Source organism: Podarcis pityusensis (assembly GCF_964106645.2).
Source record: "Podarcis pityusensis genome assembly, chromosome: 6".
NCBI classification, from domain to species: Eukaryota; Metazoa; Chordata; class Lepidosauria; order Squamata; family Lacertidae; genus Podarcis; species Podarcis pityusensis.
Genome location: NC_138030.1, coordinates 57,956,674 through 57,980,108, shown reverse-complemented (window position 1 = coordinate 57,980,108; position 23,435 = coordinate 57,956,674). Strand labels below are relative to the sequence as shown.

The window sequence follows — 23,435 nt, the reverse complement described above, 5'->3', positions numbered from 1 at the left end:
GTAGCGTTGGAAGGAACCATAATGAATACTTTCGGAAAGTCTCTTGGATATTCAGTTTTTCAAATAATTATATCCATTAATGCTTTAAAACTTCTTTGCTACAAATTTCTGCTCTCTGCCTCCCTATCTTCCAGTATCTCCCACCTGTAGACGGTCGATCCATTTCAGGATTTGTGGGGCTAAAAAATGGAGGTGCAACATGTTACATGAATGCAGTCTTCCAACAGCTCTATATGCAGCCAGGACTTCCCGAGGTAATCTTTATTTACTGTTCTTAAAGCAAATTCTTTTGGAATGCCTGTTAACTTCACACATATAGTATGGACTCTGGGAAGGAAGGAGTGCTGAATCATGAAAATGGGCCACAACTCTGAGGTAAATCCAAAACTACCTAGTTCAGAAATTACAAGGCTGAGAGTCATATGCAGTAAATGAGGGGATCTCTAACCTTGGTGGTGGGGTTTTGGCTCAGGCACATTTAGAAATCCAAAACTTTCTGGGACACCATAAAATGCCCATGTCACAGAATAAAAACTGTTGACGCTCACACAGGCAAAACACTTGTGTAGATGACAAAACAAACATGCAACACCCCCAGAAAAACACATACATCACAAAATAAACACAGTAAAAACTAGGCAAAACACGCATACCCCAGCAGTGACAAAAAGCATAACTTTGGAAATAATTAAAAGCAAGGAGAACACCCAGCCCCAAACAACAAAAGCAAATTGCACACAAACACAAGCACCTAAAACAAAACAACAGGAGAAGCACACACACAATTGGTCCATCATCCCCAAGCCTCCCAGATAGCAGCAGGATTCCTTTTCTTCTCTGAAAAGGTTTGGAGGCTAAACACAGAGCTGGAGCTTGCCTGCCCTCTTTCCCCTTCCTTTGAAGAATACCTCTGGGCCCACCTGGGCCATAGTTGGAGCACAGGGGCATTTGAAGCCCAGGCTCTTGCTCTGCTTTGCTTGGAGGACAGATACGGGAGCCTTGGGATCTGTCCTCCTTATTGTTCCTTTAAGGGGACAGAATGAATTCCAGTCCTTTGAGGTAGTGCAGTTTGGTGAGAAGCCTCTCAATGAGGCCAGCCATGTTGCCCTACTCTTCGTCCCTTCTATCTTCCTAACCAGTGTGTTTGTTGAAGGTGGGAATAGCTAATAAGGAAGCTTTGGGTATGTTGAATATTAATATTAAATACCTTGGTTACTGCTCTTACCAACTCCTGACAAAATTGAACTGTTCCTCAGTGTGATGCATTTGCAATAACTTTCCTTGCCAATTGTTTCCAAAGGCATTGCTTTCGATTGACGATGACATGGACAATCCCGATGACAATGTGTTCTATCAAGTTCAGTCACTCTTTGGTCACTTAATGGAGAGCAAGCTGCAGTATTATATACCTGAAAATTTCTGGAAGGTAATTCTCACCACCCCCAATTTTAACATGTAGATTTAGGTCTAAACATACTGAAATGCAGCAATACTAAAAGGGCTCTTACCTGTTTGAGTATACAGTCGTACCTTGGTTTTCAAACAGCTTAGTTCTCAAAAGTTTTTGCTCCCGAATGCTGCAAACCTGGAAGCAATGGTTCCAGTTTGCAAACTATTTTTGGAAGCTGAACATCCGACAGGGCTTCCACAGCTTCTGATTGGCTGCAGCAGCTTCCTGCAGCCAATCAGAAGCCGTACTTTGGTTTCCAAACATTTTGGAAGTTGAATGGACTCCCAGAACTGATTTCGTTCAACTTCTAAGGTGCAACTGTAATATATAGTTTTCCATATTGGTCACAGTCCAGTGGTGCAGATTACTGGGATGTTCTCTCCTTCTACTGGGAGGCAAGCTTTTTCCAGGGAACTGAGATTCATCTGCTGCTTTCCTTAAGAGTCTCAGTATCTTAAAGCGGTGACTCTATGGAATACATTTTATATTTTAGATCTTCAAGATGTGGAACAAGGAGCTCTACGTACGTGAACAACAAGATGCTTATGAGTTCTTCACAAGTCTTATAGATCAGCTGGATGAATACCTCAAGGTTATTTTTATGTTTGTTATGGTGTTATAATTACGCAGTAATTCTTTTCATTAACAGCTGCTTCATGTATAAGCTAGTTGCTATTAGCATTTTTTTATCTCTTACAGAAAATAGGACGAGACCAAATATTTAAGAACACTTTCCAGGGAATCTACTCTGATCAGAAAATCTGCAAGGACTGTCCTCATAGGTGGGTGAATTTTAACTAGGTTATTCCTAGTTACGGGTAGCCTACTTGGAAGAAAAAATTTCTTAATGTTAACTACTGGAACATTGTAGGAGAAGTACGGTACTTGATTTTCATCTTTGTTTAGTGCCATTCAGTGACTTCATTTTAAAGGAGTAAAAGCTCTTGATAAGTACACTGCCAATATCCCCCCTCAACTTTTTCTCTTGCAGATTAGCATGATTCAGGCAGGGAATTCTCCTTTCCACAGGCAGGGCCATGTCAGTCAGCTTTCAACATTCCATGGAATATGGCCTACCCAGTCCTAACCCTGCCTGCTCTGCAACAGCACAGACCTCTTTCAACCATTTCTATCCTCCCTTCTCTGGATTATATGGGAGAGGAGCCCAATCATTTCTCAGTCAACACATTACATTAGATTTCTAAATTAATTTCTCAAGCCTTGATAATTCTCATAGGTTAGGGTTTATACGAGCCTTTGCCAATTCTTCATTTTTAAAAGTAGAAATAAAACACAGCAGCTTGGTTGCAAATACGGAAAACATGTTCCCAGCAAATGATGTCTGACTGGGAAGTCTCTTGTCCAGCCCTTTCCCAACCTAGTGCCTTCCAGGTGTTTTGGGCTACAACTCCCATCATCCCTGATCATTGGCCATGTTGAGTGGGCCTGATGGGATTTGGAATCCAAAACCTCTGGAGGCTGCCAGGTGAAGGAAGGCTGCCATAGATCTGTTTCTATGGCACCTGCCTCCCCTATCCTATATGACACCCCCAACCCCATTTTCTTGTCAATATGGTTAGTATTGCATCTGTAATTATACTACTTCTTAATTCTTCATAAATAGTAACTATGGTTAGTTTTTAAGCAGCAAACCCTCACCAGGATTGAAATTGCAGGGAGGATGGGATGGAGCCATGAGTCTATAGCCTGCCATCTTACAGCACAATCCAAACTCGAAGATCCTCTGGGATGAATGGGTTTGGTTCTGGCAGATTTTGGGCTTCCTCAGCTGGGGATATGTTGGCAGAGGTCTTTCACCCTGTCTGAGGTAGACAGAAGTCTCAAAAAAGGGAGGCATTCTGAGGGCCTGGCAGAGGTGGAACAGGGCAAGGAGAGACTTAGACCTTTTCCAAACCCCTTGCAATTAAGTCATGTGGCCTCACAACCCAGCAGAACTTAGCCAGCAAAATGGGTGGTGTGAATCATATTCTTCCTTTACAGAGCTGGAAATAGGCTTAACTTAAGCCAGTGTAAATTAAGATTTTCTACACTTAAGATTGCTCTGTAAACCATCAAAGGAGATGATAAGCCTCATGTCTACAGTGGGTTTAACTGTTAAAGATATTGCCAGAAAGAGACTTCTCTTAAACCAAGAAACAATAGAGTTGGTAGTATTGCAGTCTTAACGCTTTTTCATTATCCAATTTGGTGTAGGTATGAACGAGAGGAAGCCTTTATGGCTCTCAATCTAGGAGTCACTTCATGTCAAAGCCTGGAAATTTCATTGGATCAGTTTGTTAGAGGAGAAATTCTGGAAGGAAGTAATGCATATTACTGTGAGAAATGTAAAGAAAAGGTAATGCTCCCCCCCCCCTCCCCTGGTGACAGTTAAAATACCTGTGATATTCTAAGGGAGAGATAACCCAGGGTGTGTTAGTACACTTAGAGATCCGGAGAATGAGTTCTAGCCCAAGCCCTCAAGCTTAATGTGTTCTTGTTTTTATCACATTGATATTCTGCGCTTCCTTCGATGAGTACTGGGGTAGTATATACATATATATATATGGGGGGGGGTCACTTCAGAATATTGGTGTCCTAGGCAAAGCAGAGACAAAATATTTGTATGTTGGAAAGTTTTTGCCTTTGAGAAAAGGCGTGTTGTAAATGATTTGATAAGGAATTAGTAGTTAGTCTTTAGAAAATAGTTTTCCTGCTCTTTGATTCTATCAACCGAAATCCATAATTGTAAGAACACTTCTCTACAGTGAGCAGGAAGTATGCATTCCCTGATGCTAAAATGAGTAGCTGGAGGTGACTCTCTTCTATTTTTAAGAGAACTACAGTAAAGCGGACATGCATTAAAGCTCTGCCTAGCTTGTTGGTGATCCACCTCATGAGATTTGGATTTGATTGGGAAAGTGGACGTTCCATTAAGTACGATGAACAGATAAAGGTAAGCGCAGCTGCTCTTTATTTCTCTAAAGGCATTTTCTAGAATGGAATCTTTACTTCTCACCATTATTTATTCTGTTTCCAAGTATGCATGTTGCCCACGGTGTATCTCTGTCCCTCTGATAGGCCTTTGACATTATTGACATTACCTGCCCTAACTACTAATGGTGCTTGCAGAGTTTCAAAAGAAGTGATTGTGACTTGCTTTCTGAGCTGAAGTCCACAATCTTCCTCACTGGAAAAAATAGGAAGTTCCATGCTGAGTCCTGGAAAAACAGACAAACCTTCTGGTTTGCTCTATGACTCTTCATCCCATAAACTATTTCCTGTGTTCAACCTTTAAAGGTTAGGCACCCTGTGTTTTAGGTAATTACAGGAGGTTTATAAACAAGTAATAGGGCTCAGGTTTAAATTTAATCGCAAGTGTTTCCTTTCAAACAGTTCCCCTGGATGCTGAACATGGAACCCTATACAGTTTCAGGAATGGCCCGGCAAGATTCTTCCTCAGAAGTTGGAGACAATGGGCGACACGTCGATCAGGGAGGGGCAGGATCCCCACGGAAGAAAGTGGCCCCTACAGAAAACTATGAGCTGGTTGGGGTGATAGTGCACAGTGGTCAGGCCCATGCAGGGCACTACTATTCCTTTATCAAAGATAGAAGGTAAGGAGAAAGTCTGCTCTGGACGGGCTCTACTAGTTCTTTGCTTGAGTACTTTAAAGCAGCTAAGACCATGCAGTGTTAAACTTGCAAACTCCTATTGGCAAATGCATCATTTTTGTACAGCACTTTTTAAAGCTCTGTATGAAAGTATACCAGTATGCTTGAAAGTTTTTGCAAATGCAATGGGGTAGCTCTGGCTTAAAACAAAACCAGAATCTTCCTTTCAAAGGATGTGTGTGACAGGAGGGATGATCTTTATAAAGTTTGAATCATTGTATGAAACAGACTGGTGGTGAATGTGTGATTTTTGCTATGATTTCTGATCCCTTTATATTCAGATCTGTTTTGTTCCATATTTGATTTTAACATGAAATCATTCTCAATGCAGATTATCTCTTTGGTAGCCATGAGAATTGGAAAGCTATTAGGAAACTTTTTTGAGATTTTTAAGCCATCATCTTTGACAGTGAGCATGGCTTGTGTTTCTGTGTGTTACCAACAGGGGATGTGGAAAAGGAAAATGGTTCAAATTCAATGACACAGTTGTTGAAGAATTTGAGTTGAATGATGAAACTTTGGAGTATGAATGCTTTGGCGGAGAGTATAGACCCAAAGTTTATGACCAGTGTAAGTATCAATTTTGTGTTCCATTATCACTTTTCCCTGCATTTAAATCTTACTCACTTCAAGGCTGAGTTACAGGATAACAGTTGCTGATGTGGAAGTTTGGTATCTGTCTTCAGAAAAATTTAATCATATTACTGACATACTGTATGGCTGCTGTCCTGTTGTTTTTTATTCTGTTCATATGGCTCCTTAACCAATTTGGAACTGAAGAGTGTAACTGGTGTGATCAGAGTTGCTACACAAAAACATGCTTTTTCTACACAGAAGGCATTACCATGTAGGAAGCAACGTGAAACATGCGTGTGATGTGTAGTGTATTGCTTCTGTGCATGCGTGTACACACACACACACACACACAGAGTGAAGCATGCATGCATATGCTGTTTCCTGCACAGACCTACTTTTCTTGGCCCGGGGGTCGGGGGGAGAAAAATGTTTGACATGAAACGGAAGTGAGCCACCTGCCTTTGGAAAATAAAATCCCATGGAAAATGTTGCTTGTTGACCCCCTTAATCAGCAATTTATTCTTTCCCCGTTGGAATGTGTAGATTTCCATTAACAACTGCCTGAAAGTTGTAGTTAGGCCAGTATTCCTGCTGCAAGAATCAGGTCAGTCAACTATAAGGATATCTCTTCTTCGCAGCAAATCCATATCCTGATGTTCGCCGCCGCTACTGGAATGCCTACATGCTCTTCTACCAGAGAGTCTCTGACCAGAACTCGCCAGTTTTGCCAAAGAAAAGCAGAGTTAGCGTCGTGCGTCAGGAAGCTGAGGACCTGTCTTTGTAAGTTTACCTGCCTCTAACCCCGGTTGTCTGATCCCTGCACAAGCAGAACATCTTGCTTCCCCACCAGTTTCTCTCTCTCTCTCCCTCTCTCTCTCTCTCTCTCTCTCTCTCTCTGTGTGTGTGTTTAAGCTACTTAACCAGAAGCTTATTCCTTCCATGAGGGACCTCTGCAGAATTTATAATCTTCTGTTCAGAGGAGTACTCTTGAGGCTATAATTTGGTTACGCATAAGCTCAGGACAGCTTCTGTTAGTATGTTTATGACCAGGGGCATCCAAGACATTTAGGAGGTGGGTGCTGTATGAAGGAATAGGACTGTACAAGCTACAGTATTGAAACTTTTTAAAGATATAACCTTGAAAAAGTAGAACATAACCATTTGGGGGTGAATACTTGCACCATGAAACTCAAATCCTGCTAAAACGGCCAAAAAACATTTAGTCAGAGAAACCTTTGGTTTTCTCTTTACCTTGTTTCATTTTTTCCCATTAGCAGGGGGCTGGCCAGCTGACTCTATGAAGCCTCTTTTCATTATGAAAAAGAAATGGTTCAGTTATGAACATCATTGGGTATTACAGATACAGTGTATTAGTAGTAGCAGAAGCAGAGCTGTGAGAGAGAGTGCTTGGCAGGCTGTTGAATGCATGGGAGCATCTGTTTAGAGCAATGTACTCAGCACCACAGCAGTAAACAGCCCTGGAGACCTGATGAAGGAGGAGAAGCTACACTGGCTTCTTAGAAAACACTGTTCCACAGCGTGCTGCCCTAGCAAAGGATGCAGGATTGTAGCCACAATCAGCCATATAATGAGTTCAGGCCTTCCATGTGCAGAACGTAAAGTTATGATCAAATGTGCATTGCTAGATGCACAACATACTTGAGAACTTTGGCTTTGCACTTTGTCAAGCAAATGGAAGAATATATTTTCAGCATTGAGCTTACATGCGTTTTATTTCCCAGGTCTGCTCCATCTTCACCAGATGTTTCACCACAATCCTCGCCACGGCCCCATAGACCCAGTAGTGACCGCTTGTCCATCTTGACCAAGCTGGTCAAGAAAGGGGAGAAAAAAGGCTTATTTGTAGAAAAAATGCCGGTTCGGATATATCAGGTAAACAGTGTTAATGGCAGCTAGATAACATTATGAAAATGTCAGGTATTCACATTCACAGGTAGATAAAATTCTAGGTGTAATGGATATAGGTATATCTTTTACTCTCTGAATTGTTCTGGAGCAAAACAAAAATCAAATTTAATCTCGTAGATTTAGAGGTGACACTTCATTTTAAAGCTATTCAATTGAAGACCATTTTCTCAGGTTGTAGGAATCGATAATCAATAAATTGTAAGCCTATATGTCTCTCTCTTGTAAGCCTATATGTCTGTCATTTTCAGTGGACAACTCAGTTGTAGCTGCCCCTTTGTGTGTATCTTTGCCAGCACTATAACATAGAATAATAGAATTGTAGGGTTGGAAAGGGACCCAAGTGTCATCTAGTCCAACCCCCTGCAATGCAGGAATCTCAGCTGAAGCATCCGTGACAGAAAATCATGTGAAAGTTTAGTTACTGTTTTATGGCACTGTAATAAATGTGAGTTCTGTTTTCTATTTATTTTGCTGGTAATTCTTCACATAGAATATGCCATTAATCTCACTGCTGCAGCACACTGAGCCTGATGTTTTCAGTGAGCCTTTCCAGTATGACTTGATTAGCTTGGTGATAATTACAGCTAATTCAGCCCAAATCATGCCATTTCAAACATACAGTATGAGATATACATTGCTTCTAACATCCTGCTTTTAATGATGCTTTTGTTTACAAAATGTCATATTTTCTGTAAGAAAGATTTAGAAATTCTAAACATATCCTTGACTTTTATTTCTAAAACCAGACATGTGTTGTCTTTTCAGATGGTGAGAGATGAAAACCTGAAGTTTATGAAGAACAGAGATGTCTACAGCAGTGACTATTTTAGCTTTGTTTTATCGTTAGCTTCATTAAATGCTGTGAGTGATGAATTTTATCTTTCAGATACTAAGTGAAGTGAATTGCTGAGGCTCAGTGGAGCCAGAACAAGATAAACTGTCCTCATTGGGAAGAGGGGGAGAAATTAAGACTATCCAGCAGCAAACTTCTTTTTTAAAAATGAATGCATTGTTGATATAGCATACTATGGCCTCTTTAATTTCTTAACTGCAGTAACATATGTTCAGTCTCTGATTATATCTTTTAGGGTGTTCACTGCCTGTGTGTGGGCCAAAATACAAGGTGATTTGTGGGGCTGTCCTCCACCAAGTTGGATGAAGGATCCCACAAAGCTTTATGTTGTTCTGTCCTATTGTTTCTGTACTTTTTCCCTCATATATCTATTTTTTCCTACATCTCTTTGCAAGAAGGCTGTCCAAAATGATGTTGAAGGGCTCTAGATTGTGTTTTTTGTCACAGCACAGCGGTGTAGGACTTTTTAAGAAGTTAGAAGCTACTCACACACATATATATTAGCTCCTGTGTTGCTCTGCTTTAACAAAGAAAACTGAAACACCAAAACTCTGCGGCCAACATTTTAGACACCCTAAGGCTGTATGGCTTATCGTAGGCCTGTAAAACCCATCAGAGGACACAACCACTGGAATGAAAAAGCTGGTATGAAGCATTTAATACACACACCTTTAATTATTGTATGAAGAGAAAAGGCAAGAGACAAATACCTGCTTCCCTCGCCCTTGTAAATTTCATCCACTTTGGTCAAAGGGAGGGGGCAGTGATACCATTTTTCAATTCTCCATTATAGTGAATGGGAACCTCAGAATTTTGTTTACACAAAACCAAATCAAATAGCAGGAAGCAATTTGAAAATGGATCAGAATTTTAAAACACATACAGCTACAAGGCAAATATTGAGCCCACTGCACACACTCATAGTTTGGTTTGAGCTAAAGAGGAAGGTCCAAAAAATGAGAAAAAGTTTGTGCTGGATTGCAGCTCCCAGAGCATAATCGAAGGGACAGAAGCTGTTTTCCCCCTTTCTTTAAACACCAAGGAGCTTAGCAGAAGAGTGGAAGTCACCAGACATGACATTTGACAAAGCATTTTTCTGAAACCTCAGATCATTCTCTTTACCTTCTTGTGCCATCCTAAAACTATTTTGGCACCATCTCAGTTCCAGTCTGAAAACTGTGTTTAATAATCTTATCAGAAAGGCCAGTACTTGTGGTGTTATGTGATGCACTTTCTTTTTCTTAGACAAAGTTAAAACACCCCCATTATCCATCTATGGCAAGAGTAAGTTTACAACTAGCAGTCCAGTTCCTCTTCCAGACGTGTCTGCGAACCAAGAAAAAACTCAGGTAACACTTTTAAAAGCTTTTTAAAAGAGAGGAAACTTATATTTCACATATTGAAGTCTTGCTGACCTTGCTGTGATTTTTTTGTGTGTGTTCTTTTAAGGGTTGACATAGAAGAATGGATTGCAACCATTGATGCTTTGGTTTCTAAAAGTTTTGAAGCTTGTCAATGGTTGGTTGAATATTTAGTTGAGGCAGAAGGGCGAGAGCTCATAAAGTAAGTATCAACATAAGTACACAAGTCTAACTATTATATACTACTCGCTTATCTTCATTAGAGGCATGTACCCAAAAATTTGTATACTTGGATGAATAAGCCATATGAGAGAATGATCTACTTGTGGAGAGGCAGATAGCCTTTTAGATATATTTTCTGGCAGGATATATATCTGAATATAAAAATTGCTTGATCCATTAAGTGCACAGTGAGTCAGTGTGTGTGTGTAGGCATGTGTCTGCTCCAAATGACAAGCTCTGTCACACTGAACGACTTTCAGTGGAAAGAAAGCCTATCTACATTGCTTTAGGCAGTCAATTACTGCTTCCTTTTAATCTGTCTATTTTGTTATGGTATTAAGTCCTGCTGATTTGAAGAATTCCTGTCAGACGCACATAGATATCATTTACATTCTATGAGGCACCTTCAGTTTGGCTATTAAGTGACCGTATCCAGTCTTTCTACTCTCAAAGAAGTGTAAATACTGGATTTCACACTTGAGTAAAAGGCAGGGATTGCAGATTTCTACTGGCACATGAGAGAGATGGATTCTATCGCGCACATCTTCATTTTTATTGCATGTGTGCATTTTTCAGGACTTTTCTACTGGAATGCAGTGTAAGAGAAGTGCGAGTTGCTGTAGCCACCATTCTTGAAAAAACCTTAGACAGTGCCTTGTTTTATCAGGAAAAGGTCAGTAATATGTAACTGCTGGTATGCGAAACATTTCATTGCACTTCAGAATATTGTATGCTGCTGCTTCATTAATGGTATATGTAAATTGTTCCCCACCCCTCTGCCGCCCTTGCTCTTCTATCTTATTTCTTTAGTCTGTTCACTGCCAGAATCTTGTGACTAGTTTCAGACCTTTGCAAATCCTATGGTTCTGTGATGGTTTTGTCTAAGTGCGGTATTAAGTGTTGTGAGAAAATCCTACTTGAAAAAATAAGTTTCTGTTCTAACAACTGCAGAGATCCATTTGAGAATGTAGGGTCGACGTTTGGTAAAATCTCAGGAGGTGGTTGGTGGTCAGAGGAAGAGGCTTAAATGTCCTGCCTAGCTCCTTACATACACACGCCCCAAAGTTGTTTTCGCTGTGCTCAATACAGAGCTTTTTAAGCTTGAGTGTTTTTACTTACATTTGCTGGGCCAGTGGTCAGACTTGAAAGTGTTATAGTCCTTCTATTCTAAGAGTGTATACGCTGATGCCCTTCTTAAATAAAGTTATTTTGTTCTAAGGATATGTGTGACTCCTGAAATGTATGTAATAGAATTGTTCAGGGGGGTTGTTAAGGAAGCAGTGCCAAATGACCAGCTGAACCAAGCTGCCTGGCATTTGTCTTAAGCAAGCCTAATAAATCCATAGGCAGTAGGTGCCTTTTGTACTTATTGTTAAATGTGCCTTAATTAAATCCGCCTTCCTGATAATACAAGATCTCCCCATCTCTACTTTTCAACAGTTGAAAAGTCTGCATCAGTTAGTGGATGTGCTGCTTGGTCTGTTGGACAAGGACGTCCCTGAGAACTGCAAAAACTGTGCCCAGTACTTCTTCTTGTTCAACAATTTTGTACAAAAGGTAAACCAAATACTCACTCTTCCACTTCTCTCTTTATTTGTCCTATGTCCTAGGACAAATTTATGTTATGGGTAAACATTACCACTATCACATAAAGGTAGATTATTTTTCTGGATTTCTTATATAGCCATTTAGAGTTTAAACCTGTTACAGGTGCTCAAATCAAGCCCTATTGACTGGAGAGCATGCCTTTCCCCAGGTGCTTTCCAGTGGTCTGCTGCAGTCTTTAGGGCATGTGTTTCCAGCTGTCAGGACTTCCTTTGTGTTCAGGGCATCCTATTGTTAAACTGGTAGGCAAGCAAACCTGAAAGAAAAAATACCTGCAAATCACAGGGAATCTGGTGCTGTGGAGCCATTCAAAAACCTGCCAGTCAGTGGTATTCAATTTAATCATATGTGCTTTTGGAAAGCATGAAGCATAATAAGGAACCATAATCTAAAATGTGCAGGCATGCTCTGCATATGGAAACAGATGTGACCCTATGTTCTGTTTGTCCTTTCACAGCAGGGTATAAGAGCTTGTGATCTCCTTCTCAGGCATTCTGCCTTGAGGCATATGATCAACTTTCTCCTTGGTCCTAGCCGTCAGAATAACCAGGTAATGAGGTGCTTAATATCATCCAGTAGCCTTTTGTGTTGCCTTCAAGTTCATATACTCAGTTACAGAAACTACCCGTTGGGATTAAAACCATCCTTGCAAGCCATTGTGAACTCTGTCTTCCGATTGCCACCGCTGCTCCTGTACCTGAGAGCCCAAGAGAAGCAGCCAAGGAAATTTAATCTGTGTGCTCATCTTCCCCCTGCAACCGTATGTGCAAGAAAACAGCCAGACTCCCTGCAGCTTGGGCCCAGCTCTGCGCTGCCAGCAGCATTTGAGGCAGGAGGGAGCCAGAGCCATGTTCCTGGCTTGCCTTGGCAGCTGCTGGTACTGATTGCCTCAAGCCTGTAGGTGATTCAGCTCAACTCAGCCCTGTTCTGAACTTGCTGCATGCATTGCTTCTCCCTCTTAGAACACCCTACCAATTGTTGGGACAAGTTGCTGATGGAAGGCTTTTTGCATTAATCAAACAGAAACGGGTGCCTACTTGCAACGTAACCCGATTCATGGTGCGATATGCCTAGGTTCTGCTGTACCATAAAATTGAGTCTACCTTGGAAACTCAAAGTGAGTTTTCCATATAGCACTCTATACTTTGCTACTAGTATATGAACACAGTTGCTGCTCACTTAAAGCAAGCATATGATTGGTTTTAGAATTGCTCTTCCCTTAAATAAAATAAAAGAAAGGACACAAAACTGAAAAGTATGTGCAGGCAATGGTGTTTAAACAGGGCTTGCAAAATAATCATCTACTCTTTTTTTTTTTTAATATTGCCTAACAAAAACAGAATCGCAGATGGAGTTCAGCACAAGCTCGAGAGTTTGGGTTCCTCCATAATACCGTGGCACTGCTTGTTTTGCACTCTGATGTCTCATCACAAAGGAATGTGGGTAAGTATTTTATTTCACAAAGTTAAATGGCTGCTGTTAATAATGCAGCTTGGCAGATCTTCAGTAAAGAGATTAAACTTCCTCAGTTTACCCACCAAGAGCAATTCCTGGTTTTCAGTGACTATTTGGAAGGAGTGTACACCAGCCACAATATTCAACTTTTAATCTGCAGCTTTGGGAAGCAGCTTGATCTGTTTGGAGCCAGTCTTTCCAATTCAACCCATTGTTATTCAGAGCAGAGCCAATTTAGATCTGTTAAAAATTAAGCCCTTCATGATAATGGGGAATCTAAAAACAGCTGTAACTTTCTTCCCTTTTCACAGAAGTGGGTTAAATTTGCCAGTGGGTCCTTGCTTGGAGGACCCTCCAGAGTGGATTAAGCCTGCAAACTGTAGGCATTTATATCCAGGGGACACCTAAAGGTTAGATTCTTTTCCCATCAAAGGACAAGTTATACTTTTTTTCACTTTCTTCCAGAATTGGATGAAATTTGTAGGCACAGTCACCCTTTCTGTGAGAGAATGAAGTTTCACGGTGCTTCTCCCACAAGTCAGACTTGACCATTTTAGGGTGGGCACACTAGGAATTGCGGGCGAAGAAAAAAAGTGCTAGATTCTCATGAAATATTGAGTGTGGGAATGTCGCTCCTAGCAAAGACCCTTGTGCCCAAATGGTTCTTGTTAGCGGGTTGAGATTCTGCCTCCTACAGACATTTGGAGGCAAATTTTCTACTCACAAGGAGACTTGCATGGAAAGGGGTTTCTGCAAAACAGCACAAATCCCTAGGAAAAAGCGATTTCTCCCAGCAAGGACCTGTTACCGTAAGGGTCAAAGGGCTGGTCTTCAGCCCCTTTCCCACTTACTTTGAGGCATACAATGGAAATCTTTCCATTCGCTTGCATAGAGGAAAACATGTAAAGAAATAGCTTTCAAGCCCTCCTCTAAATATCTGATTGGAGTGCTCTGGGAAAAGAAATCAGTGTTTCAAAGCTAGACCTGTTTCTCAGATTCAACCACCTCTCCACCCTTCCGAGGTTTGGGAGTTTCCCCCAGTCAGCTTGACTTAGTTTCTGGGAGGCTAGGGGTGGGAATCAAGGCCACAGAGCCACCTGGAGGCTTAGGGAGTCCCCAGTCCGTCTGGAGGCACCATGCTAGTAGCACAGTCTGATGTGGGAATCTTCCCCAAATCACCTTGTAATTTGCAGTACACAGAACCAGTGCACACCCCTGCTATTTACTCTCTGCATATAAAGTTGCTACTCAAAAGGAGTAGTGGTTCAACTATTTTCTCAGGAGGCAGGCAGGTGGGGGATGTCTCCGTGTATTTGTTCAGGAAGGCCAGAAATCACGTGGATTGAAGTTTTTGCTATCCTCTCTGCCACTCCTCCCTCTGTGTGTTTCCTGCCTCCATATTTCATTTCTTTTCATTTCATTTTGTTTATTTTTCAGCTCCTGGTTTGTGTGTTCTGCATTCACCCCTTAGCATTACCACCTCTGGGCCGCTCCTGGCCCTCCATGAAGAAGTAGAAGCTTTACTGTTCCTGCCCGAGGGGAAGCCTTATTTAATGGAGGTAAGCTACTGTTTTAGGCCTATAAATTATGAGGCTTGGGTTGGGTCTTAAATGTGAAGAACATTTAAAAAGAGCAAATCTACGAGTTTCCCAAAGCTGGATTTTTTATTTTTATTTTAAGAAAGAACGGCTGCCTAATCTGACTCTTTGTGTTTCTTCATTAGGTGATGTACGCATTAAGGGAGCTGACTGGATCGCTGCTGGTCCTCATTGAGATGGTGGTGTACTGCTGCTTTTGTAATGAGCACTTTTCCTTTACCATGCTGCATTTCATCAAGGTAAGGAGAAACCAGTCAGGGTACACTTTCAAAACATGGCCTGTTCTACGTTGGTGCCTGTGTGTGCGCACGCACGCATGTCTGTGTCCGTAGCAGCTCTGTGCAGTACAGAATCGAATTGCCTGTTGCATAATCTCCATATTGGCAGATGCCAATTCTTCAGAATGAAAGAGCTTATTTGCACTTCACTGTACACATTAGCTATTGTAGCACATGAAAAGGCTCTGCAAAAAGGTACGAATAGCCAGAGCTGCTGGCATATTCCTCCATTCATTCATCCATGCATGCATATTAATTGCATTTCTATCCCACCCTTTTTGCGAAGGAGCTGAAGGTGGCATGCATGGTTCTTCCCTTCCTCAATCCCCACAACAACCCTGTGAGGTAGGTTAAGCTAAGGGACTGCGACTGGCCCAAAGTTACCCAGTGAGCTTCATTGCCAAGTGGGGATTTGGTCATAGTGCAACATATTTCATATTTATAAATGTAACTTACTTGCTTTTACGAGAGCAAAACGTTTATATTTGAAATAGCAAAACAAACAAAAATTGCTTAGTTTCCATGAAGCAGGAGACCTGTATGTGTTTTAGCCCATAGTTTGTACTCCTCTCACTTCTCTAATTTTCCTATTTTATATGTTTGGTTCCTGCTGCCTGTCCTCTAGCACCCTATCCTTTGAACCAATGCTCTTCAGAAAAAAATCACAAATAAAGAATTCTTCCCCAGAACAAATTGGAAAAAAAAAAGTTTAAATGTATTTCTCTGATGACACAGGCTTCTGATAAAAGTGCAGATATCTAGCCCCCACCTTGTTACAATTTAGGGGTTTTTAAAAATGCAAAATCATATATGAATTATTATCCTAAATCTGATATTCATGTACGTGCCCTTCCGCCTGCTTAAATCTGCGTCTTCAACTTACAGAATCAGCTGGAGACGGCTCCACCCCATGAATTGAAGAACACCTTCCAGCTTCTTCATGAGATATTGGTAACTGAACACACCTTAATAACAAACAGGGGTTTTTTTGCTTGTTTGTGTTATACTGTTCACTCAGTTGATATGCATTGGAGTACAGATGAAAATGCCAGAAACGAAACTAATTTATACAACTAATGTATCTTATATCCATACGGATTTTTCATTATCTGGTTTTTGCAGTGTCATAATATTATTTATCTTGCTAACATAACAATGGATATAATCTAGCCAAGGTAGAATCGAGAGAAAGCCCCTTTTGTGCAGGCAGAAGTCCTTGTACTAGTGGAAAGACTTCGTTGGGTAAAACCAAGAAATGTATAACTATACGATAGATTCCAAGTGTCTGTATAAAATAATTGTTCTGTTCCTTTTCGCAGATTATTGAAGATCCTTTGCAAATAGAGCGGGTCAAGTTTGCATTTGAGACTGAAAATGGATTGCTGGGTGAGTAAACCTGCTGTGAAGTGTTAATGGATCCAAAGAACCTTGTAGGTTCTTCCATGCATGCAAAGAGGATTTGTTTTTTCTCAGCTTCCTGGCATATCACTTTGAAATTGTGGGAAACTTCCAGAACACATAATCGGCAGTAAGAAAATCAATGGCTTAAATCCAGTGGTCGCATAAGTGAAAGGCAGGTTGCACAAGCAATCTTCCTCTTCTTTCCACCTGAAAACTCTCTAGGGGGTGATGGGGCTGTGTGATACAGAGTGGCAATGCAGGAGAGGAGAATTTCCCCCTTCCAGTGACAACAGTTCAGCCCCACCAAAAAAAAACTTCTGGACAGGGTTTTCATTTTGTACAGAAGGCGGGGGGGGGGGGGGAGATCATTTGCGTAAGCAGCCTTACACTTCCACACCTAATGGATACTGCCCACAATCTCTGTCCTTGAATATATTCAAGTGAAGAATTAGAAACAAATTTATGATGTGTGAATTCAAAAGGAGCTTTTTTTTATTGTGAAGACTTGGTTCATATAGAAACTGAAGTGCTTTTTATCATTTTGACTACTACGTCAGAAGCAGGTGGCATCAAAAGAACAGAAATCCTGTAGGTAACGGGTTATGTTGATAATCAAGCTTCATCATCTTTAATTGCTCTATTATAACCTAGGTTGCGTGGCTATTCCCTCCCCCTCCACATGCGGATAAATGAAGACACAGGACACCAGAATTTAGGTTAATTGGGCGAAAATGGCCACAACTTTATTGATTACAGGCAAGAGAGGTATTGGCTTTAGGCATTGGCCCTACCAGACTAACCAGTCTAACCGGTGAGGGTTAAGCACCAACAGGGGGAGCCACCCGAGATGCATATCCCTAGGCGCTCCCCGAGGGGTTACCGCTCGGGGGCGCGCTTTAGGCCCTAGCCTCCGTAGGTTTCGGACGAGGCGACGCCCCTCGGAGTCCTTTAACGAACTACCCTCCAAGCCTTGGGGGGAGGTGATGGCGCTCCTCCCCCCCCCCCGATCTCATCTGCATGACAATACCCCTGCCAATGCCTACCGCCAAAACCCAGAGTTGTGACGTTTTGCTACGAGGTAGGCGAAAAAACCAAGTGGCTTCAAATTCCGGCCAATTAGCCAAATGGAAAAACTCCTACCAGGCCCCTTGCGGTGACCAGCCGAAACCCATAGCAAAGTCAAGGGCAAACCTAAAGGGCGGGAGGGTGGGAAACCGCGTTGGAAAAGCAGGGAAAAGGGGCGAGCCGAGGGCTGCCCCGACCTTAAATGGCCCTAGAAGAACCGCCCACGCCGCCAGCCGATTGGCTGGCGAGCATGGGTATGCTAATAAGGGAATCCCCGGCTCCCGCGAGGCAGGGGCCAGCCTCGCGGGAGTGTGGGCGGGGTCGTGAGCCCGCAACCCCACCCCCTCCTGAATTTCGGTAGTGGCATTGTAATCACACAGCTCACTGCATGTTTTAACTAGAAAGGGGGTCTTAACATTTTGTTGTTGTTAAGTAAGACATGAATCATAGGCTAAATTCATACGTTGCACCAAACTATGCTTTTGTCTAAGTTAGCGAACCGTAGTTACAGCTATTGTCTGCAGAAGCTGGTGCTGCTCAATAAAAGTGAGAAATATTTATGAAAAACTTCTTGAAATGGTTTATCTGTGGAACGTTTTGAAACTACAACCATGGTTTAGATTCTACACTCTGATTAGTGGTCTGACATGAAGCCCAAACTAGGATGTAGAATCAAATCTCCCTGCTTTATGGCAGGGTCCACTCCTAAAGTCTTTAATACTGATTAATCTCCTTTCTTTTCCTTCAACAGCACTGATGCACCACAGTAATAACCATGTGGACAGCAGTCGCTGTTATCAGTGTGTCAAATTCTTGGTCACTCTTGCTCAGAAGTAAGTATAACTCAGTGAAATGGAAGTCGGTGTGCTCTGTTTGTATTAAGTCACATGATTATAAGAAGCAGCTGTGTCTTCAGCAAGCCTTTGCCAGTTCTCTTTTATCCTTTCTCAGGCCCAAATAAAATGTGTAGGATCCATTTATAATCTAGATAAAGGGTCTGCTTCTTGTGAACCTGTGATCCAAGGAAGACTAGTTGTATGCTGTGCATTCAGTTGCATTGTAATAATAGCAGGCTCAAAGAAAACACTGTACAGAACAGCAAATATGAAGCCTGTGCTCTTTGAAAAATAGTGATGTTCTGTCACTTGTAAAATCGTCCTGTCACTGCAATGTATCATAGCCACTCAGCTGACTGACTGTGCTCAAAGAAGAATTGCCCCGTGTGACAAGGAAGGAAAGGTTTTGTAAAGTGGAAGAATTTGTACTTTGGAGACGTTCTGAAACATTGGACTCCATCCTGCAACACAAGCAAAGGCAGTGAATTGCACAGCCAGACAGTTCATAAAGTATGAAAAGGGAGTGTGATCCTAAATTACCTTTAGATAGTTTTAATAATTTGCTTTGGATTTCAAAGGTGCTCTGCTGCTAAAGATTATTTCAAGGAGAATTCCCATCATTGGAGTTGGGCTGTACAGTGGCTTCAGATAAAGGTAATTTAAACCCTTTCGTTACAAAAGTTTCTTCACGTGGCTATAGTACTGTTCCACAGTTTCCATTAATGGGTGCTTTCATATTTCTCTAGATGTCTGAACACTACTGGGCTCCACAGAGTAATGTATCCAATGAAACCTCAACCGCCAAAACCTTTCAGCGCACTATTTCTGCACAGGTCAGCCTAAATTTGACACTCTTTACACAGAATCTCTGTGGGCTGTAGTTAGTGTGTGTGTGTGTGTGTGTGTGTTTATACAAATATAATGAAAATGGTAATGCTGTCTAGCATTTTTGCTGTCGTGTGCAGAACTCTCCTGTCTAATTACTATGTAATATTGGCTGATGATTGCAAAGTTTTATTTATGAAAAGCACAGCAAACTTGGTGTACAAATGCCGCAAGCTACATGCATGTATGCATACATTGCCCGTCTTCATAGGCTTGAAATTCATTAGCATGACTGATTTTTAAATAATTTCAAGTTGCCCATTGCTTTAAACATTGAAACAGGACTGAAGTGCCAGAACTTTCCAGTTTGCTCTTTTAAAAAATAAACCTCAGGGGTGGGGGGACCTTGGGGCCCAGGAGCCAAATCCAACTCTCCTGCCCTCTCTGCATCTCACCCTTTTGCATTTGGAGTGCTTTGGCCCAGCAGTGTCCCTGAACAGAAGATGAAGACTCTGTGTGAAGTAGCCTACTATGCAAAGGTGAAAGCTGTGTTTGTTGCTCCTCCCCCCTTTGCTTCTGGCTCCGCCCTCCACTACCATGTGGTCTTCCAAGGTTGCGCAGAAGGGAATATGGCCCACAGGCTAAGAAAAAGGAGCCCCTGCCATGCAGTATAGCAAGGGATTTTTGTTAAGTCTCCTATATGGAATCACTACCATGCTTTTTAAAAAAACCAAAAACCAGTTTGCCATATTTGAACCAGGGCCAATTTATGCCTGTTTGCAGTACTGCATTTCTTTTTCCTGGTGACCAGCAACATTGTGTAAAAAGTATTTACTTGGCTCTTAAGTCCTGTGGTTTTCCTTTAGGACACGCTGGCATATGCCACAGCCTTGCTGAATGAGAAGGATCAATCAGGAAGCAGTAACGGATCCGAGAGCAGCCCAGCCAATGAGAATGGTGGCAGACATCTACCACAGGTAAAGGACAAGGTTGTTCTGAGTCCGTTACCTGCATGCTTGCTGCTGTTAGCGTCCTTAATGGCACTGCCTCTTTAAAGCCGAGTGACTAATACTTCGGAAATGCTTTGATTTCCGTTCACCGTTCTTGCTTTGCATAACCTGATGTTGAAAACTTTTGAATTCCACCCCAGAAGCTCACCTGTTTTATAATAGTGATTGTTTTCTATAGACGACCATAATTCCCATTCATGCGTTCAAGAAGCTGTGAGAGTGGTTGCTTGACTTGAGAGTTTCGCAGAGACAGCTTCATATAGAAAGTCATTTGTGCAAGAAGCTTCCCACGTGGTTCCAACTAGTTTTAAACCCCACCCAGTGCAAATGAATTGAGCTTGTGCATTCTTCTGTTAAAAGCTGAAATGTAAACTTTTGGAAGCCAGGTAGGACCTTACCACCTGTCTTCCTCAAGAACCATTTGCAGTGTTCTTTGTTTCAAAGGCCTTGTTGCCCAGCTTGATTTGACTTCAGGCCAGTCTAGCACCAAAGAGTGATAAGCACAAAGCATCAGAATACTGAAATACTTGGGTAACAGGCACAGAACAGTTTCACAATATAGCCAAGATAGGTTTGATACTAGCCTGGTTTAAGATGCATCTGTTTCTAAGCAATATAGTGGAGTTCTTAAGCACATTACTTTCTTAGATGAAATTCACACTCTCAGACTGAGGCAAGAATTAGCTCTACTAGCAGCATCTTGGAGGCTTAATTTGGTCTGGCATACTTTTACCGTAGTGCGCCTTTCTGGTAACTCTTGTGCCATTCAGATCAGCAAAATAATTGCTGAGTAGTTCTAAATTGCCAGCTATGCGGTGATAGTTCAGTGCCTGGAGTCTGTGATGTACTGTCCATGATCTCCATAGCATCTTGAGACACTTCACTTGGCACCTGCTAAGACCCACTGCCCCTCCCAATACTCTTTAAAGAGCATTTGACTCCCCCCACTTTCCATGGGTAGAAATAAAAGGGCATGCATCCAGCCACACCTTCATCGTGTCTCCTTTTCTCCAGAATGCTTCTTGCCCACCTACTTTTTTGTTCAGTTGCTTGTTTTGGTTTCGTGAAGGTTGCCTGCTTGCTTGTTTTGAGGGGAGGCAGTTTGCGTGCTTTTTGTTGGTTGGAGGGCGTTTTGCTTGTTTTGGTGGGGAGGTTGCCTGCTTTTAGCTGTATGTGTTTTATTTGGGAGAGGGTGGTCTCAGCATTGCCTATTCCTTCTGTGAAATGGGTGTATTGTGTTGCCTGCTTCAGATTTCCAAATGTGCTTTCAAACCCCAGAAGGCTAGGGACCCCTGCATTATGTGATATTTGGAAGAGTACATATGCTTTCCTAACTCTTTTGTGTTTTTGAAAGGGCACAGTGTCCCCAATGATGATTGGTGAACCTAAAAGTGACCTTGATGATGTGGATCCTTAGTGGTTAGCTGCAAGCTGAAGAACAAGCGTTCAACGGAAGCATTGAACCCCTGGCATCTTTCTGATATTGTTAAAATCCCACCGCTTTCATCTTTTAGAAGTGAAGCTTTCTAAGAAAAAGTGGCCATGCTACTTCCTAAAGAGAGATTCTCCAACTGAGAAGTTTAAGCATCAGGCTGTGGGGGAAGTCCCAGCATCCTTTGTGGTTCTTGTGGGATGCTGGTCCAAGCATGAGTTAAAAAATCTGTCACAAGATTTTACCAATTTAAGGAAAAATATCAAGTGGTTGAAATTTTTATTATGTGAACCTTTAATGAGTGAATGTAAAAAAACTTGCTTTTCTGTGATGCTGCAAAAAAAAAAAAACTTTCAGTTTTTATACAGAAGAAGAAAAAATCTGACTGCCTTTAGGTATGGAGGGCAAATTTTTAATCTTTCTGAAAATATTGAATAGTGATATTCAAAATTATGTAAAAATGTGTGACTTACACTTGGCATTGTAAATTATTAGTTAAGAATCAGTTTACACAAGGACCTTTGTATTTAATATGTCTCCTAGGTCATTTGTATAGCGCTTTGCAGAAAGGGTTTGCAGCCCTTTTGTGTAAGGATGGTTATTCCTTATGGAATGGTTTTGGTACAAGGAAGTCTGAAATTGGTAACTTTTTCCTGATGCTAAAAGTAAATGGATAAGAGCAATAAAGTAGCTTTGTTTATTCCAAGAATACATTTATGTATTGTGGCATCAGTGGATCTTTTTAAAAAAAATGTTGATGAGTAAGTTTAACAAAACAAAAAAAGCACTTTAAGACAGAATTTTATTGCTGTTTTGCCTCCTTAAATCATCATTCTAACACTTGGAGACATATTGAATAAATTGTAGTCTTAATGATGTGATCTGCAATCATTTGCTTATGCTTTTGAATTTGAGAGTTGGAATTGGCTGTATATTCCTTGAGTGACATGGGGACATATGAATCTTTTTTAAAAAAAAAAATAACACAGGCAAAGATTGTAGGCTTTGTTTTGCTTGGCCAGGCAGCATTGAAAATACAACAGGTTCATTTGTTCCTTAATAACTGGAAACCAATTGAGCTACATGGGTACAATTTAGTTTTCCCATGTGAAATGCAGTTAAGTGATGTCTTTAGCAGCTCTGGGTACTAGCTTCTTCTGTGCCAATTTTTAGTTTTTAGTTTTTTCACATTTTTTTTTGCACTGCTTTTGCCTTTGTTCAAGGATTTTGCCTTAATTTAAATGAAATGCACCATGCACATGAATTGAGGGGAAGTTGTAGAGTGCCTGGGTTACCTCCACTGTAGAAAGGTTTGCCAAGTCAAAGGCACAAACAGCCAAAAAGTGCCTCTTTTTTCTTTTCACTTTTATGTACTATTGCAAAACCTGATCTGACACAATAGCTTTCTTCACAGTTGTGCACTGGTTGTGAATATTACAGGTCACTTCACTGCTGAAGGAAACAGCTATACATCTTCCAGCTGGAATTCTCTGCCATGTGTTTTGAGTCAAAGGAATCGTGTTGGTAACACTGCATGTGCAAAACAGTGACATTTCAGTTGAATTTGCTTCTCTCAAGACACGTGTCTTCTTTGAAATGTGGCAGAATTCAGATATTTTATCAAAAGCCTCCAAAATTTTAAATGTGGTGTTTTAAAATTTTGAATAAATTTTGATGTCCCACCCCATTTTTTATTGCAGCACCTATCTTCACTTTTAAGTTGAACCAGAAGCGAGTGTTAACAGAGGTGATATTAAAAAGTATCACTCCTGTTCGTCCAAAGGCATTGGCGCTTCCATCATTTCCTATGGAAAAGATGGTCTCTTTTCAGACTGAAACAGAACATTCAACCCCAGGAATGTTCTGCT

General features: G+C 41.3%; 1 protein-coding gene across 2 annotated transcripts in view; it reads left to right on the top strand.

Annotated features, from left to right (window-relative positions):
- USP24 (ubiquitin specific peptidase 24) overlaps positions 1–23,254 on the top strand; it is a 76,690-nt gene extending 53,436 nt beyond the window's left edge. For both annotated transcript variants that reach the window (XM_081011707.1, XM_081011708.1), the window contains exons 42-67: positions 135–254; positions 1,301–1,426; positions 1,944–2,042; positions 2,150–2,232; positions 3,665–3,806; positions 4,284–4,403; positions 4,844–5,064; positions 5,567–5,691; positions 6,336–6,477; positions 7,440–7,590; positions 8,392–8,487; positions 9,725–9,828; positions 9,929–10,042; positions 10,639–10,735; positions 11,503–11,619; positions 12,125–12,217; positions 13,008–13,110; positions 14,560–14,681; positions 14,846–14,959; positions 15,884–15,949; positions 16,318–16,384; positions 18,216–18,297; positions 18,879–18,954; positions 19,047–19,133; positions 19,992–20,102; positions 21,490–23,254. In XM_081011707.1, the coding sequence (XP_080867833.1) occupies positions 135–254; positions 1,301–1,426; positions 1,944–2,042; positions 2,150–2,232; positions 3,665–3,806; positions 4,284–4,403; positions 4,844–5,064; positions 5,567–5,691; positions 6,336–6,477; positions 7,440–7,590; positions 8,392–8,487; positions 9,725–9,828; positions 9,929–10,042; positions 10,639–10,735; positions 11,503–11,619; positions 12,125–12,217; positions 13,008–13,110; positions 14,560–14,681; positions 14,846–14,959; positions 15,884–15,949; positions 16,318–16,384; positions 18,216–18,297; positions 18,879–18,954; positions 19,047–19,133; positions 19,992–20,102; positions 21,490–21,552 (2,841 nt within the window). In that variant the 3' untranslated portion in view covers positions 21,553–23,254. The remainder of the gene's footprint in view (positions 1–134; positions 255–1,300; positions 1,427–1,943; positions 2,043–2,149; positions 2,233–3,664; positions 3,807–4,283; positions 4,404–4,843; positions 5,065–5,566; positions 5,692–6,335; positions 6,478–7,439; positions 7,591–8,391; positions 8,488–9,724; positions 9,829–9,928; positions 10,043–10,638; positions 10,736–11,502; positions 11,620–12,124; positions 12,218–13,007; positions 13,111–14,559; positions 14,682–14,845; positions 14,960–15,883; positions 15,950–16,317; positions 16,385–18,215; positions 18,298–18,878; positions 18,955–19,046; positions 19,134–19,991; positions 20,103–21,489) is intronic.
- The last annotated feature ends 181 nt before the right edge of the window (positions 23,255–23,435 follow it).